General features: G+C 41.4%; 1 protein-coding gene across 1 annotated transcript; it reads left to right on the forward strand.

Annotated features, from left to right (window-relative positions):
* The first annotated feature begins 6,601 nt into the window (after positions 1–6,601).
* sepsecs (Sep (O-phosphoserine) tRNA:Sec (selenocysteine) tRNA synthase) lies at positions 6,602–15,941 on the forward strand. The gene is made up of 12 exons (XM_041965222.1): positions 6,602–6,719; positions 7,769–7,884; positions 7,963–8,117; positions 8,400–8,518; positions 8,710–8,868; positions 9,089–9,242; positions 9,365–9,467; positions 9,688–9,817; positions 10,916–11,007; positions 12,831–12,924; positions 13,042–13,132; positions 15,177–15,941. The coding sequence occupies exons 2-12, from the start codon at positions 7,771–7,773 to the stop codon at positions 15,421–15,423; spliced, it is 1,458 nt and encodes a 485-aa protein (XP_041821156.1). The 5' UTR covers positions 6,602–6,719; positions 7,769–7,770; the 3' UTR covers positions 15,424–15,941.
* The last annotated feature ends 2,348 nt before the right edge of the window (positions 15,942–18,289 follow it).

Genomic DNA, 18,289 nt, shown 5'->3' on the forward strand with positions numbered 1-18,289 from the left:
TAGCAAATGTTAGCAAACTTCCAAAGGGACTAACATTCCCGGTTGAGTTTGCTAACTTTATTCCTGTCTACTAATGTCAGCAAACTTCAGACAGATGTTTCTGTGTCGGCTGACAAACATCTCTGACTCAGTTTGCTCACTTTAATATTCCTCTCTGCTAATGTTAGCAAATGTTAGCAAACTTTAGATGTGACTAATATCCCTGGTTCGGTTTGCTAACTTTATTCCTCTATGCTATTGTTCGCAAACTTCAGACAGATGTTTCTGTGTAAGCTTACTAACATCTCTTACTCAGTTTGCTCACTTTAATAGTCCTCTTTGCTAATGTTAGCAATTGTTATCAAACTTCCAATGTGACTAGCATTCCCGGTTGAGTTTGCTAACTTTATTCCTGTCCGCTAATGTTAGCAAACTTCAGACAGATGTTTCAAACTTTATATTGCCATTTCTCTGTAGGCTAAACATCCCTGACTCAGTTTGTTGACTTTATTATTCCTCTCTGCTCATGTCAGCTAATGTTAGCAAACATTAGCAAACTTAAGATTGCCATTTCTGTGTGACTAACATTCCTGACTCAGTTTGCTAACTTCACTCCTGTCTGCTAATGTTAGACGGATGTTTCTGTGTCGTCTGATGAACATCTCTGACTCAGTTTGCCCACTTTAATATTCCTCTCTGCTAATGTTAGCATATGTTAGAAACTATGTTTCTGTGTAACTACATCCCTGACTCATAATTCCACTCTGCTTGTGCTGTCAGACGAAGTTTTAACGTGCATCATTATCACGTAATTTTGTAATTTGTGGCCACAGCTGCCACTGTTAAAGTGAGTTGTAGTCTTACCTTAAATTGAAATAAACACAAAAGGTCACAAAAGTTAATCAGATTGACAACAGGCCTGCATACAAGTTTACTTGTATAATGGCATTTTAACTGAGTCAGAAAGAGTGGAATAACACTAAATAAAGAGAAAAACATAAGAACTGTGTTGTCTAGTGTGGAAGCATTGGCCAAAAGGTCAAGCTTTTGGACAAAATTTTTTCCTCCTGTTTTTTTTATGTCAACAGCTCTTCACCCATATAACTAAAAATGGAACATGAATGTGATCATGTCAAACCGAAGGTGAAACTGCGTTTAGTATAAAAAGGGATCAGTCGTGTAGTCATAAATGATCTGGCGCTTGCTGTTAATTTTTATGCTCGTTTGAGAGGGCCCATCTATCAACAGGCAGAAACTACCTCAGGCCATAAATGCTTTGGTATGTGGCACTGGTCCATGTTTTATAAAAATAAACATTAGAGATATAGGAGAAAAGTAAAAGGCTTACACCTAAGGGATTAATAGGGATAGAATGCATTGATTTAGTATTCCAACTCAGCAAAAATGAAATGGAAAGTGAAAAAGGAAATTAACAGTTGAAATGTTTACAAGTCTTTGTGATTCTGTGATTGTGAAACATCTGTCCTGAAACGATCCACTCATGCTACTGAGATGTCTCTCAGAAATATGGTTTTCTTCTTGTTTCCTGCAGTTTGTTGTTTGAGCCTCACTTTGCATGTTTGCTAATTGAAAATCTGATTTACAGGGGTCGGCCTACTTGTGACATCGCAAATAGTTTGGAAGTCAATTCTGGTCAAATTTGTAACTTATATAAGTGTGATGTGGAAACTTGAAGCCTACACTGCACATACTCAGAGAATGGACTTTGCAGTGAAGCAGGAGACATCTTGAGTCCAGCAGGAAAACTTCAGAAACGAGCAAAATTTGCATGGAGTTTTTGATGAGGTAGATGAGGTTTGAAAGATTTTAATATGGAAATGATATTTTTTTCAGCAGAAAAAGCATTTCAGACGCACATTATAGTCTATTGTAGACGATTTGGATGTAGGCCTTAGTACATATCTGGAGGGGATCTTGTAAGTTTTTGATCTCTGAGTGAACGCTCAGGCTTTTTTTTTTGAGAGCTCAGTATATTATCTGGCAAACTTTCAAGCGTATATTTAGTGTTATGTTAACTTTACTGAAAAATGAAACCGTATCTATCACAAGGCACGCAACGCAACGCATCAAAATTATTCACATTGATTACGACCTATGATTTTTATTTACAAAGCAGTAACCAGGATAAACAAATGCTTACTGTACGTAATGGAAACGTTAACCCTGTCAGGTCCTGCAATTGTCTTTTTTACTTTAACGTATTTGCTCTGTGGGAGTTGACAGGTGTGGCCAGTGTCGACACCTTCGGAAGTGAGTCATCCATTCCAAAGGTGCTAAAGTCAACTTTGGGATTGTCAAATTGTTTAAAATGAAAGAATTAAGTCTTGTTCATCAGCTCAGATTAAGGCATTTGATTTTTGCTTCATATATGTCTTAAAAATAAAGCAATCCGATCAGTAATCGTGAACAACTCTCTTCCAAAAACTACAACTAAAGGAATATAATGGTCATCAGTGATGTAGCACAGCTTTATATATGCAGTGAAGAACAGACTGTTTAGTTTACATTTTAAGTTAGAAGGAAAGCTGAAGCTGGAGACTGCGATCTTTAGTATCTGTGGAGGACAGTGGTGGACGAAGTATTCAGATTCTTTTACTGAAGTAGAAGTTCCAACACAATAATACAAAAGCACTCTATTGTAAGTAGAAGTTCAATATTTAAAATCTTATTTTAGTACAGAAGCATTACCAGCAAAATGAACTGAAAGTAAACATCATGCAGGAAAATGGCCGTCCAGAGGGTCCCAGAATCAATCTGAGAGGTCACAAGATGGTTCATGATTCAGGAAAGAAGAAAAGAAAAAAGCCCTCGTACACAAGTTATATTCATTTGTCTTACATTTTTTTTTCTCTCAAATAATTGAAAATTTGACCTCTTTGAACCTTATTTATGACCTTAATTATGATTTAAATTCAACTACCTGAGAAGCTGAAAGGGGAAAATGTCTGTTTGGTGGAACTGTTAATGACTCATATTCATCAGAAACAAGGCAAGGATTAAAGGCGCTCCACCTTCATTTAGGTCACCAGGTTGGGAACCAGGTTTAATCTTGAACTTGTCATAGTTTAGTTTTTAGAGTGTGTGTTAAATTCAATCTGAACAGTTAGTGAATGAATTACTGAAGGTGTGAGTGGAAATGTAGTGAAGTAAAAAGTAGTGAAGCAGGAGTCTAAAGTAAAATAAGATGGAGAGTAAAAACGTAAAAGTTCCTGTATATTCATTTATCAGTGAGTGGCACTCATGAGCAGCAGAAGAGCAAACAATTAAGGGTCATAAAGAGTTTTCTCATGAAACGATGCTTCCTGTCCCGGATGGCGACCACTTTCTGGTCTAGACAGCTTTTGAATCATTCTGCGTGATTCATTAATGAAGCAGATCCTGCAGTCGTGGTCTATTTTGTGTGCGGATCAGCAAGTCCGGCTTCTGGTAAACTGGGACTGGGACCGTTTCGGCTTGATGGACGTCATCCATTTAGTCATGTGCATGAACGGAGGCAGTATTTCGGCATTTATGGGATTTTTTTTTTAATGTGATAATATGTTGTTATTTATAACACTTCATAGGGAATTGGACAATAGTCCATCCAGTGATCATTTATATTATTCCTCTGGTATATGATTCATATCATGTCCTTACAGTGATATCCAAAAGTCATAGGATTGTGACCTTAAACTAGTCAGACACCTTTGGGAGATTCATGAGTCCTGACACAGCCCTGTCTTCCTCCTCGGAGGGATGCCCCCCGCTAAATTAGGCCAATTGGGTTCCTCGTCAGCGCGCAAAGGTGCGGGAAGCCGCCCAGAGCCGAGCGGCCAACCCCAGCACACACCTACTGTATTGTGAAGTGCGATAGTCATCAGCAGATCCTGCCTGCCACAGGAGCGAAGTGGGCGGCGAAAGGCGGACTTATCTCCTCCACCCTCAGCCTACTTTTTTACAGTGCCGACGCTTGATGCCAGGACACATGGACCCAGGACAGCGGCCGCGGGAGAACTGGATACTGGAAGTCCTGTTTCGCACACCTCAACAGGTAGGAGTGAGGCTGGACCTGTGAGGCAACGGCAGGCGGGATGGAACAGGCCTGTAGTTATTTGACTGCCGTCCACTGAACGTCTGCGTTTTCTCGAGGTGCTTTTGTATTTTTGAGCCGGAACCCTCTTTGTGAGACCAACTTTTTCTTTTTCTTTTTTTTTTTTTGTCTAATTGACGTTTTGATCAGGGTCTTCGTTGTGTTGTTTTTATCATGTGTGTGTTTCTGAAGTTGTTTTAAACTGGACTAATCATCCATTACGCACTGGATCAGCGTGCATCTGTTTGGCTTATTCTTTCAGCCACTCCACGTTTCATGTGTTCAGCGCAAATGATGAACCTGGGCCTGAAGCTTAAGAATGGACTGTGCCACCCAAGCTCTGTGTGAACATGGGTTCAGGAAGGAAGGCAAGATGTTGGCATAGCTGTTGAGTTGAATGCCCTGCTATGCCATCAAATTGCCATCTTTCTCTCCCTTTTGCAGCAAGTTCTCCCTGGATAAATACACCTGTTTACACCGAGAAAGCTTCCAGAAAGGCTTGTGCTCTTGGCAAAGTCTCTGGTTAAATACTTGGTTCAATACCATGCATATAATGCACTTAGCTGTTTACAGTAGGGCTTAATGGTCAGAAAGATTAGCAATATTATATATAGTTACAAACAATTTTCTGATTTTAAACTAATCTGTGTGTGTGTGTGTGAGGGAAAAAAAAGTGTAGTTTTTGTCATTGTGGGCTACAACCCACAGGATGAGGACAAAGTCAGGGGTAATCACGACAGTATTATAATGTTTTAAAGAAAGTCCCAGCAACTGCATCACTTACTCTGTGTGAGTGTCCCTTTTTATGTTGTCTCATCAGGTTTGGCACAGTTTCAGTTTACAGAATGACATGTACGGCTTTTTTCCTGGTGCAAGGCACAAGCCTTTTTTATTTTTTGCATACATTAAACATAGAGCAATGCACTGTATCTGTATAGTTATTGATAACAGTCAGCTGTATCACAGAAGCTCATTTCATTGCACAAATACAATGTGTTGCTCTTTGCATAATGCTCGCAAAACAGAACAACTTAAGGAGGCTTTTTTTCCCCCTGAAGAACAAGAATATGTTCAAAATACCTTGTAGCTAACTCATCCAGTGGTGGAAAGTACATTGACTCAAATATTGTACTTAAGGACAAATTTGAGGCACTGGTACTTTATAATACAAGATCAGGTACCCTGCTATTGATCCCCCAGAGGGGTTTTTGGCACAACAGCACAAAGACAGAAATAAATACAGATAAATAGAGAAACACAAAATAAATAATTGTAAATGTAGGCAATAGCAATACACATATAATACCTGCAACTAATGACAGTGCTTGATCTAATTGTACAATACTGTCTCAAGCCAAGTGACATAGTAATAGCAATAACCTGTATAACATATTGAATACATATATACCCTTTATAAATACTGTACAAATTATAAGAACATGGCATAGTATTGTACAATTCAGTATATGTTAATTACGTCTGAATATTTCCTTGAATAATTTCAATTTTATTCTACTCTGTACTCTATTGGAGAGATTTTGTGTACACACTTATGACTACACTTATTTGACAACTGGAGGTTCTATTTTTTTTTTTTTTTTTTTTTGGTTCCAGCTTTCCCTTGACATGTATGAAATATTTAGAAATAAATATCATGTAGTGTTGCATGAGAAATATAAAATCATTTAAATTAGCTGCATATTGATCATTTCAACATTAAACTGTTGCACACACATACATGTATTTGTAAAATAAATCCAGTTATATGATATAAATGTATAAAATCATGTCATGAACACCCTGAAAGAGGTAATTCTGCATAATGTTCACTTTTAGTTTTAATGCTTTAAGAACATTTTGATGAAATTAACTATGTACTTTTACATTTAAAATGCAAGATTTTCATTTGTAACAGGCCATTTTCAGTGATTTGATGCCCTGCCCTACAACCGTGTTTGTCATTTGTTTGTTGGTCCCAGTACTATCAAGGGTTGATGCTTTGCTGTTCTTCAACTAATGCAATTAATTCTAATAAATTTGATTCCAGAGCTTAAGTGAATGGTCTGTTTTGTGAAATAAATTCCTGAGGCTTCATTATCAATAGTGTGTGTAGGCATAAACTCATTCACAAAACATAAATGTTTAAAAATATTAGGTAATTAATCTGTTTTGTATTTGTCCTCTTCCAAAATCACTCATAAAATGATGAAAATAATAATGATACAAGAATAATGATAACAATGAAATTAACGATAAAACACCAGTATTTTACCAATGAACAATGAAAAAATAATCTGAGTTAAACAATTAAAAATAAAATATATATTTTTTTGTTTGTTGTCGCAAAATAATAATTCAGTATGATAATAACAACAATAATAGCCACTATTATTGTTGTTATTACGGTACGATTTTCCATAAAACTGTCAAATAAATGAATTATAAACTGACTGGTGTGTTTAACGTGCACGCTCAAGTATTAGTCATATGATCAACACTCTTGGGTCACGTGACTTCGTGACGCAGCGTGATTGCTGCTCCTCCGCTGCTTCCATGCTTCCTCCTCCTGCTGCCTGCTGTCATGCCTGTCGGTAGTGTGGAGTTTGTCTGACGGTTTGAAACACAGGGAATTTCGCAGGAAAGCTGTGAGGTAAGAAGATATAACTGTCATATTCAAAAGTAGCTCTGGTGAAGCTGCACGGGCTTGTTGCTCGCGTGAAAACATTAGCTTAGCTCCGCAGAGCTGCTTGCAGCCTTGCTGCCAAGGTAAATAACTTGAGCTAACCGACTAAAACTAACCAATTAGTCAAAGATATGTTTAATTTCAAACGTCTGTGGTTGGGAAGGAGTGCTTGAACACTGGTGTAACTCGACGTTTTGTTCCTCTGCTCGTGTTTGACCCTTTGCTGTTGAAACCTTTGCTGGCTGAAGTCGCATAAGTTAGCGAGCAGAGACTTAAGTTAACATGGCAAGTCAGGGAGAGACGTGCAGCGTTATTCATCCAGGCCGCACTGAGACTGAAAAATCTCTTTAAGAGGAGTGTTGTGGCACCACACAGAACACCAAAAGTGTTCTAAGTGTGTTGTGTTTATTTCCCCTCTCACCTGCTGCTGCTGCATGTTTCAGAGCATGTAAATCTTGAGAGGTCTTCACTATTGTCATGTACACTCTACAGCTATTTTTTATTTGGATATGCAGATCACACGTAGACTTGTGTGTTCAATATTAGGGTGAAAGAGGTTTAAGGGGATGATATCTGATGATATCAATGCAAAAATGTATATAAACAGACACTCTTACAAGGGTACCTTACATTTGTTTGAGCTTTACGAACAAATTATATACTAAGTGGGACATTTTACAAATTAAAAACATGCTTGTTGGTGCTCTCTGGTTCCACTTTCTGTCTTTGCTATTTTGGGACTGCAATTTCTTGGACAGCATCTATGCTAATGCTGATGTATCTGTGTATGTAAAAGCTCAAATCAGGTTATACTGAGAAGAGGAGAGAAGGATAAACTATTTGATGTCATAGTTTTGTTTCAACCATCTTATTTTCTGCAGTGACAGACTGTGCTTCTAAACTGAAACAATAAAGTTCTCAACACATGAACAAGGAAAGTTTTCTTGTTTGAAATATTCCCCATGTGTGCCTGTGAGTTGTCAAATGATGTTAACAGGAAGCTGTTTGTTTGACAGAGATGAACAGTGAGAACTTCAGCCTGAGTGAGAAGATAGTGTCGCCCTCATACATTCGCCAGGGGAGCCAGGCGCGTCGTAGCCATGAGCAGCTCATCAGACACTTACTGGAGCAGGTAAAGATGTACCGCTGCCTTCATGTTTTCTCAAAGTCACTGCAGAGTCGTCCACTTTTAATGTTGCGCACGTTGCAGGGTAAGTGTCCAGAGGAGGGATGGAGTGAGAGCACCGTCGAGCTCTTCCTGAATGAGCTGGCTGTGATGGACAGCAATAACTTCCTCGGCAACTGTGGAGTCGGAGAGCGGGAAGGCCGGGTGGCGTCCAGCCTTGTGGCAAGACGACATTACAGGTTCAAGTTTGATGTTAATTTTATAACATTGGAGCCCAACCAACACTGGATTTGTGAAGCTGACATTGATATTAAAGAGTTTTACACCAGCTGTTTTTTAACGTAGACACTTTTGATACAGATTTCATGAATTTGGCTGTTAAACAATTGCGACCACATTATGTATTTGAGCCTCTTTTTTAGCCACTTTTTAAACACTGATTAAACTTTGATATGGCAATATATTGGCAGTCATGCTTGATAAAGTTGAGGAAGTTTGTGAATGGTCCCTGTTTCATGTAGGCTGATCCATGGTATTGGTCGGTCAGGTGACATTGCTGCGATTCAGCCCAAAGCTGCAGGATCCAGTCTTCTTAACAAGCTGACCAATTCAGTTGTGTTGGACATCTTAAAGCTCTCAGGTATGTATATCCTGTCATTCAAAGAGTTTTATACCAGGAAACCCTGATGACATCAGACATAATACAGATGTTTTCACAGGGTAAGTATGACTCCTTGTGCAGAGTAAACTTCATGTGTAAAATCTATGGTTTGCCCTTTTGATTCAGGTTTTGCATGTTGGTGTAAATGCTTTGTTTCTTTTGGATAACAGGTGTCCGGAGTGTGGCGAGCTGCTTTGTAGTTCCCATGGCAACAGGGATGAGCTTGACTCTGTGCTTCCTGACCCTACGTCATCGGAGACCCGAGGCTCGCTACATCATTTGGCCTCGCATCGACCAGAAGTCCTGTTTCAAATCCATGATCACAGCAGGTGATAATGACATCAATATCTGATCCTGTCACCCTCACATCCTGCTCACAGACTAGAGTGGTGTTAGAAATATGGCAGCAGATAGCGATTTTTAATGGGAATCTTTCAGTTAGGACATGTTTTCCAGACTCCAAAATTTTGATGCAATGTCATGTTAAGTGTCACAATTGCACCTGAGGGCTTTCACTGCCTCTTTGCTCATATCTGACTGTTTTATCAGGCTTTGAGCCGGTGGTGGTGGAGAATGTTCTTGAGGGCGATGAGTTGCGGACAGACTTGGAAGCAGTTGAAGGCAAGATCCAGGAGCTTGGAGCTGAGAACATCCTGTGTGTTCATTCAACAACGTCCTGCTTTGCCCCGCGGGTCCCTGACAGGTAATATTTTTATCAACCCCCTCCCTCTGGCTTTTCTAGATGTCACAGTAGTGGATTTATAAATACCAGAAAGGATGACATGAAGTTTATCATAAATTGTTGTCAATTATCTTGTCTTGCAGGCTTGAGGAGCTGGCTGCCATGTGTGCCAAATACAACATTCCCCACATAGTTAACAATGCATATGGAGTACAGTCGTCCAAATGCATGCACCTCATACAGCAGGTAGGTACCACTCATCCCCGATCCATGTGTCATATGGCTTTTGGAGCAGTCGAACACTTGTGCTTGTCTTCACTTGTACACTAATTGCGTGAAGTGGAAATCCCCTCTCAATACAAATGTATGCGTGTCATTTATTTACCGTCATCACACTAGATGAACTTTGCTCATCGGTGACAGATATAGTGGTTGCCTACATTTTTCTTGGACTGTCTTTCATCAGGGGGCTCGTGTTGGACGAATTGATGCCTTTGTGCAAAGCCTGGACAAGAATTTCATGGTTCCAGTAGGTGGCGCCATCATCGCAGGTTTTGATGAGTCCTTCATACAGGAGATAAGCAAGATGTACCCAGGTGAGTGTTAACAGCTCTATGGCTGAGCTATGTAAGGTGAAATCATGTAGGTTATTAATAAAATTAATAAGCGAATTGTACTTTTTCCTATTGTTTTTAAAGTTGAAGTTATGTTGTTCAATTATTTTCTCTATGAGACACTTTTATATCTACAACTTTTAAAATATGATGAATTTGGGAAAATGAACCCAGGATTGCCATAATTAATGAGGTATATTAATGAGTAAAGCGTTAAACATAAACTGCCCTAATTTTTTATTTTTTATTTTAAAAGGTTTTGTTGATTGTTGTGTATTTTTTAATGAATTGTAAAGGAAAACTTTTTTTTTTAATTATTTTGAGTGAGAGTAAGGCACTGTCAGGGATGGGTACGAATTTACAATTTATCAGCACTAACATGATGCACAAGTTCTGGTGTCAGTACAAGAAGGATTTTGATCCTCTATTTTGTGAAATATTCATTTTTGTTTTCTTTGATAAAAATGGAAGCCAGGTTTGTAAAATGTTGTCACCATTGCTTTTTAGCAATGTCCAAATGGGAGCAAATTGTGTGTTTCTTTGGGACTATTTCCTGCTTGTGGTGCGCAGATGAGTCTTTACAGCATTAGGGCGATGGATGTGGGACTGACTCAAAATAAACTACAGTGTCTATGTTCATCCCAGTGAAGGGACATAAGGGAAAAGCTATGTTAGGCTTCAGGCTACGATGACAATTCAAAAAATATAGAATATCCTCAGACTTCTACTTTAAATCTAGAACCGTCTAAAAAAACTGAGAATTTTTTGATAGCAGAGAGCTTTTAGTGCTCAGCGTTTCAAGCACATTTTGGTCAGTATTGAGATTTGATACCCATCCCCAGCCCTCAGCCATGGCTATACAGTTTCACTTTTTCTTTTTTGTCAGGCCAGTTCTGAGCACAACTCATACAAACAGTGAGGGAAAGTTGATACCTGATCTGCTATCTGCAGGTGATGCTTCACCTTTACAGCCACTGATGCTTGGAAGTATTTGTACTAATAATTAGGTTTGTATGCGGCAGAGTCTGTCCAGTGTCTGTAGGTGCTTAACAAAGTCACCTCTTGTTCCTCTTTGTCCAGGTCGGGCATCGGCCTCACCTTCCCTTGACGTCCTCATTACCCTTCTGACTCTGGGAGCCAGCGGCTACAAGAAACTCCTGTCAGAAAGAAAGGTGAGAGCCTGCCGACGCCACCCCATAAACCGAAATATTTCAATATATTGGTGTAAAAACACTGCGGCAGTTTGAAAATGTTTCTACGCGCGCTGTGTCAACATCTTTCCCCTGAAGGCAGAAAAAACACCGCTTACATAAGTTGTATTGAATTGCAGTGGATCACACGTTATGACTGCGTGTGTCCAGCTCTGCGCGTACCTGCAGTCTGACGGAGGAATGAGACTCGAGTGAGCAATAAGCTTTGTGGAGGGAGGAGTATGCTATAGCAAGATAACATTGATCCAGAAGTTTCAGAAAACATTCCCTGGTGGCTCGCTGCTTTAAAGCGGAGTTGCTCACAATGCAGCATCCCCCCTCTTCAAATGGTAGGCACTGCAGCATTCTCGCGCCTCACAACTGCTGTTCCATAAATGTACTGTGCATGTACTGGACTCTATCTGTTTCTGATGGTGCTCAGGGAGATTCAGAAATAAGCGACTTTTCTTTAATCCCCAAAAGCTGGAGGAGGACATTTTTCAGACAGGACCTCAGATGCTCACATCTTATTTTCTTACATTTGCTCTTGGTAAAATTCTCGCATAATCACAAACTAGACATAACTTAAAAAGGACACTCTCGCCGGACAGCATGCAATATCCAAAATGCCATTAACGTAAAACTGACACCATAGCAGAAATATACATCTAGGAAATACCTCTGGCCTCTCGCATGACCCGACATCAACAAAGCTTATTGATCTCTCCTGGTCCACGCCATGCATAATTAATGTCCAGGACCAGTTTTCCATATTGTCTGCAGAACTGAGTGATTTCCTCACACCCCCCGCTAATTCCAAAGCTTTAAATAATTCAGACATTTCATCTGTTGTGATTAATTTACAGCCTCACGCAAGAATTTTCGGAAATGTCGAGATACTAAAAAGAATCAGTAGATGATATTTGTTTTTTGGTATGGATGGGCTTTAGTCATCTCACACACACACACACACACACACACACACACAAACACACACTTATTGTCTGCAGAGTCGTTGCCATGCACTCTCTCCACCACTTGCACCCCCTCCTCTCCAGGGATGATAAAGTCATCCATTGTTGTGAGAGAACAAGGGACACTTAGAGACACTTGACATCATTGAAAGGCTGTTTGTGTTTGACTCATGACAGAGAAAATATCTTCCTTCTTGATGTTTTCAAATTAGGAAAGTATGAGTCAGCGCAGTACGCAGAGACACACACACACAGGCTGTTGCAGCGAGCAGATCCTTTAATGTGCGATGCTTCGCTGGGGAATCTGGCACCAGTAGCCAGCAACAAAAACACTGCGATTTGTTGTTGTGCAGCTTCCCCACCTGGCCTGGGCTCACAACATCTGTGTCCAGACCCGCATCGCCCCCCCCCAATCCGTCATCCACACTCTGCTTTCAGACTCTGGACTAAACACACTTTGTCAGCACATTTTAAACATGTACATGTTAAAAGCATGTGCTCCTGCCTCCCTTATTGATCCCAGAGGTGGATGCGTGACGTGAGTAAAGAAAGAGGGAGAGGACGTGAAGACATGCTTGGATGGAAACGCACACACTGAGGCAGGCGGGGGACAGAGTAACGGGGGAAGGGGGAGGGGTTTGGACACAGACAGGCCTGCTTGCGGATAGATTTGCTTGATTAGCAATAAAAGCAAGCGTGCAGCTGCTAAAATAAGGCTGTGGCAGAGTGTGAAAGGAGCATTGTGTTGCTATTTATAGTTCTTTCGTATGGCCCCTGCTCCCTCTGGTTCTGTATCTACATGCCTCTTCTCTGTGTCTGCATGTCCTGCAGGAGATTTATTCGTTCCTGGCGCAGGAGCTGAAGAGTTTGGCCTCTGCACACGGGGAGAGATTGCTCCACACCCCACATAACCCCATTTCACTTGGTAAGATGGTGAAAACTACATTTATGGCCCTGTTTTTGCACATTTCTTTAATCTTGGCTAGTTAATCATGTAATCATTGTGTCCGTGTGTGTCGGCTTTGGCACCTCCCTCCTGCAGCCATGTCTCTGGATGGTCTCCAAGCCGAGAGCGACAAGGCAGTGACTCACCTGGGCTCCATGTTGTTCACCCGGCAAGTGTCAGGAGCCAGGTATGAATTCTTTTAAAGGCCGTGGCCACAATCTGGCTTGGAGATGGAATCATGGGGAGGGAGAGGAAAACAAGTGCATGTGTGTGTGTGTTGCAGAGTGAGTTGTGTCACAAAGGTCAAAAATATGTTTGTCTGCATTCACAAAAATGACGAGATGCGCTGCGTTGCCAAACAAAATGGCAAGTGGAAGCCGGCAGTCAGCCAGATTGATCTCCTGAATATGGCGGAAACTACTTTAGTTGATTAGACTGCCCATCCTGTCAGGGGCCGCCTCCCAATTTAACAGGATGATTCCATTACCATCCACAGAGCGATATCTCCACAGCCGGCACAAACTGTGACGCGGCTTTGACAGCCATGTCCTTGCTTTTCTTTTTTTTTCTTGGCGGTAGAGAGGAGGATTTGTCAATTCTTCATTGTTGTCTTCTGCCTCGGTTACTCATGGCTGCGATACAGAATTTCAAGCTGGGGGCTGCTGTTGTTTTTCTATTTTTCCCTTCAGTAGTTTTTGACCAAGCCTGGGAGCACATGTAAATATTTTAAAAATCCCCAATGAATGATTTATTTGGGTCATTCTGTCATGCTTGTTTTGTGTTGTTCAGATTTTAATGCACTCATGGCTCAATTGCATTAAAAAAAACATAAAAGAAATAGACTCCACACTTCCTTCCTTCCTCTCTTGATTTCTTACAAGTGGGCATTTGCAGTGAGCTATTCTCTTTAATCAGCAGAACACATTCATAGAGATCTCCATGTTATTACAATGCATTTCTCAACCATAATGGTCTTACATACACGTAGCCCTAATAGCTAGCCGGTAATTGGTTTCACATTAAAGGGAGTTGAAAGTGTTCTGACAATGGTGAACGCTGGCCACGTTTCAGAGGCATAGGTATGGCTTACAGCATTGCAGAATTTAACACTTTGAAACCAACTACAGGTCAAAAGTTGAGCAGTTTCTCACTACATACATAAAATATCAAAATCCACCTGCAGCGCTGCTTTGGTCTCTCTGCTTTTTTTGAAGACAGTCAAGTTAGTAAAGGAATTTACTTCTGAAGGAGGCGTTTAACTTTGCAATGAAATGTTGAGCAGCCACTAGACAATTTTCACCAGACTCTGCAGTTCCCCGCAGTTCAACAGAGCTTTACTGTGTCTTTCAGCTCATTGTTTTGGTTGTCTCACTGATCTCGTAACATGACTTTCGACAGCCTCAGCGGGCAGCTGTTTTTTGCAAAAAATCTCTAAAAACCCACTGTGCACTCCCGGCCCTGCACCAAACGGCAGACAGACAAAAGTTAGCAGCTAGCTGGTGAAAACAGTGGAGCATCTAGCAGCTGAAAGAGCCAGGTATTTCCTCAGCCTGTGGTGGAGACCAAAATCGAGGTAAAGGGAGAGGAAATACTGGACATTCATTTGTCAGGTGGCCAGAAACATGTCTCCAAATAAATGATGATGTAGATGTAAATAGCTGTTTGCTTAAAGCTGACCATATTAATGTCAAAGTTGAAAGTATCAGTTATTGTCTTCTCAGCTTGTTTTTTGCTGCCCCAGAGTGGGCAAAAAATATATATATATTGCAGGTTTAATTGACAAATTTAACTGAACTTTTTGAAACACAGTTTTTACTGCAAAATCATCACATTGCAGTACAACATTTACAGCAGCATTTTCTCTATAATTGAGAAAAGAGCATCTGAGGTCAAGGTTTTCCATGACTGTTACACAGGAAGGAGGCACAGTCGAGGGCTGCTTTCTGTTGAAAACAAAATAACTGAACATTACACCCGAGTGTACAGTTTGTTTCCCAATGCTTAGCCTTACAATGTTACATTGAGTAAATAATGCAAACAGTTTTAATTTAATGAGTTGCTTTGTCATTGGAAATGATCATGAAGCTGTTTTATTTCAATAATTGTGTAAAGTGAATAGCTTAAGCTTAAGCCAGGTCATAATTGTAAAAAGTAATACATTCTCGTTGTTTCGTGCATGTTAAATAATCACCACTGCCCGACATTATCCTTGTTTGTCACCCGTGTTTCAGGGTCATACCGCTGGGCAAGGAGCAGACCGTAAGCGGACACACGTTCCGTGGCTTTATGTCGCACTCGGACAAATACCCCTGTCCGTACCTCAATGCTGCCTCCGCTGTGGGTATCACTCGCGAAGATGTGACACTGTGCATCAAAAGGCTTGACAAGTGCCTGAAGACCCTGAAGAAAGAGGGAAATGTGGCAAAAAGTAGTTCCCCTGTACCTCCATCGTGCCAGGAAGACACAGCTGGAGAATGACTGAGCATAAATAAGAACATTTTAACAGGCAAAGTAGACAAAGTGATTTCAGATTAGTTTGAGCCCTCCTCTGCCTGCACTTACTTCTTAACTGACTTGAACTGTGTGTGTGTTTGAGTGGCACTTGCTGATGGATTATCAATCCAGACATCGGCTTGAACTCTGCAGCAGCAGCTAATGATGAACCTGTGAGTTCTTTACAAACAAAAATGATCTGAGCTGATGTCACAGACGAATTCCCTCCCCTGTGAGGGTGCTAATTGGTCGATACTGTAAGGACACGAACTGCATGCACCTGCTTCTCTGGAGCGTAATTGCTCACCACTGACTGAACTTAAGGCAAAGCGTCTGCAAAGACGATTGCAATGTTTTCTGTATATATTGAAACTGCTTTATTATGGATTGTGACTCAAAATAGATTATGGATCTACCATTTACAATGACCTCTACTTGCTGTGTGTCATGTTTTTCTTAACTTAAGTCATCTAAAGCCCCCACGTTGACATTATTGGCTGAAATATTCAATAAATTAGCAAGTCTTTCAGTTTGAAAACAATGCTTGAACTCTGTTCAGGAAATACATTAGGATCTTTCACTCACTGATACATGAAGCGAAATAGTTTTATAATGGAATATGTTGTGCCATGTCTTCTGCAGTGTGTTGTAATGTGATACGAATGCTGTTGAGTCATTAACTCCATTTGAATCCAGTGTATTGAACTAGCACATTGACTTCCAGGCTCTGGAATAGATCGCAAGGAACAGAAAATCAATGAAGTACAAACATAGTAACGGAAGTAATGTTGACTGTTAGTAAGAACCTGCATTGTATCTAATGTTAACGAGTGAAGGGATGCGTAGTTAACTGTATTTTACTGTAACACAGCATAGGAAGAGTTTGGATTTCAGTCAGAACTTCGCCAGGGGATTTGATCTTTAATCACGCAAGTCTCATCCACGTTTGCAAGTCTTTTGTCTCATTCCCTCTGCTCTCCAGTCTCAGTCATTAGGAAGCAGAGCCGGTAGTGCCCTGAGGCACAAAAATAGACTCCTACTAAAGCCTCACTCACTGATGACTAATCTATATTTCGATACTGCACTGTCAAAGTTCTTCCTGTGCCCTCCCCCTCATCTGCTGCGGATTATCAAGGTTGATTGCCCTTTGAAAAGCTTGGAGCATGTGAAGTAGATGCCGCTGCATGTTCTGCACTTCAAACGCTCACGTCCGGATCAGGGCTGGAAGTGCCAGCTGACGTAGTTGCTGCATCCCCGCTGGGCCCACGTGCGCTCAGGGTGCAGCAACGTACCCGTCGGCACATGTCGGTTTTTAAGCTGCAATTAGCAATGCGGGTCTGAAGTCACGTCTAACCAATCCACCCAGCAGCGTTGGAAAGTGGGCTGGAGTCAGACAGAGGTGCTGCATCAGCACACTCTCACTGTTCCCAAGCTGTACTGAACCATTAACAAAATACTGTATAGTGGAAAAACACTGTGCACTCTGACGGCGCTGGTACAGTGCAGCACTCTGAAAAGCACAGGGTGGCATTCTCAAAGCAAGCTTGCTTTCCACAGTGCTGTTTCTTTTCAGCTTCAGTCAGAATTAAGAATTAATCAGCCGTTGATTCTGACTGTGGAGCTGTACATTTGGCTCACGTGAACGAAGCCAGCTGCCTCTCAGCGTGCACAACTGTGGAGCAAATGGTTTCCTATCCGGAGAGAAGTCAGAAAGCTTTTCTGTCTTCCTCTTCTCTCTCCAGCCCCTGTCATCCCCATCTTTTGCTGATGTTGCAGAAATGCTGAGGGGACCCAGAGAGATCCACTTTTTTGTGCTGCCCAGTTTTAAAGCCTCCCCCATTGATCAAGTCTGCTGCAGTGTTTAAATCAGAAAAGGGACTGTCACTGAGAAACCTGAACAGGGCATCGCAGTCTTTTTTTTTTAATGCAATCCAGTTATCGTTGTAAAAAAGGAAGCCACCGAGGTAAATCGAACGGCAAAGATTGTGGGGAGATATTGTGTTTTCTCAGTCTTCCTCTTGAAGCCAAATGCTTGTTTACCTTCATCCCTCCTCACCAAAATAGACTGCCTTTGGAAAAAAAAAATGTCTTCCTGAATCTGCTCTACACACACTCAATCATAAGTCTAAGTACCCCAGGGATGTGGCTGGATGACGAATGGCCCTTCACTCCTGGCTCTCAGCAGCTGCCAGGGAGAGCTCGGCGATGATGGAGTGCCAGGGAGGGACAAACAGGGCCACAGCGAAAGGGTCATCGCATACCAAACCGCCAACAGGGTCATGGATTACCAGGCTGGTACCGGTTGTACCTGGCTGGTCCATAGAGACCAACCTGTTGGCATTGTCAGCGTCAGAGTGATTGTATTGACCTGGTTATGTATGTGTGTAACAGCAAAGGAGCCCCCAAGTGATTCCATGATTAAACACATGTCAGAGCAGGAATAGCCAAATGCCAAAGTCCCTTAGACCTCCACCGTCAATTAACATGTCATATTGACAACAATCTAATGTAATCAGTAGATGGGGATGAAATAAGCAATGCAGCCACTCAGATGTCCACTGTGTTGAGTTAAAAAATAAAAAAAAGCTCCACCAGCCGAGCTGCTCTGCACAGACCGCCACAAATGCGCTGTCCATGGTGCTGCAGTTCTGCGCCTTGGAGAGCCTCTGAGCGGAGGAGGGGTGCCGTGTGGATCCCCTGTGTGCCAAAATGCTCCTGTGTCATAATATTTCACCTCCCGGCGTCTCAGACAAACCGTGAGGAGACCTCCATCTGACGCGCGTATTGCAAAGCGCTGCCAGAAATAAGCAAGATATGAGTTAAATGGCAGCAAAATGTATGCGTGGATATG

This window comes from Chelmon rostratus, chromosome 23 (genome assembly GCF_017976325.1).
Source record: "Chelmon rostratus isolate fCheRos1 chromosome 23, fCheRos1.pri, whole genome shotgun sequence".
NCBI lineage: Eukaryota > Metazoa > Chordata > Actinopteri > Chaetodontiformes > Chaetodontidae > Chelmon > Chelmon rostratus.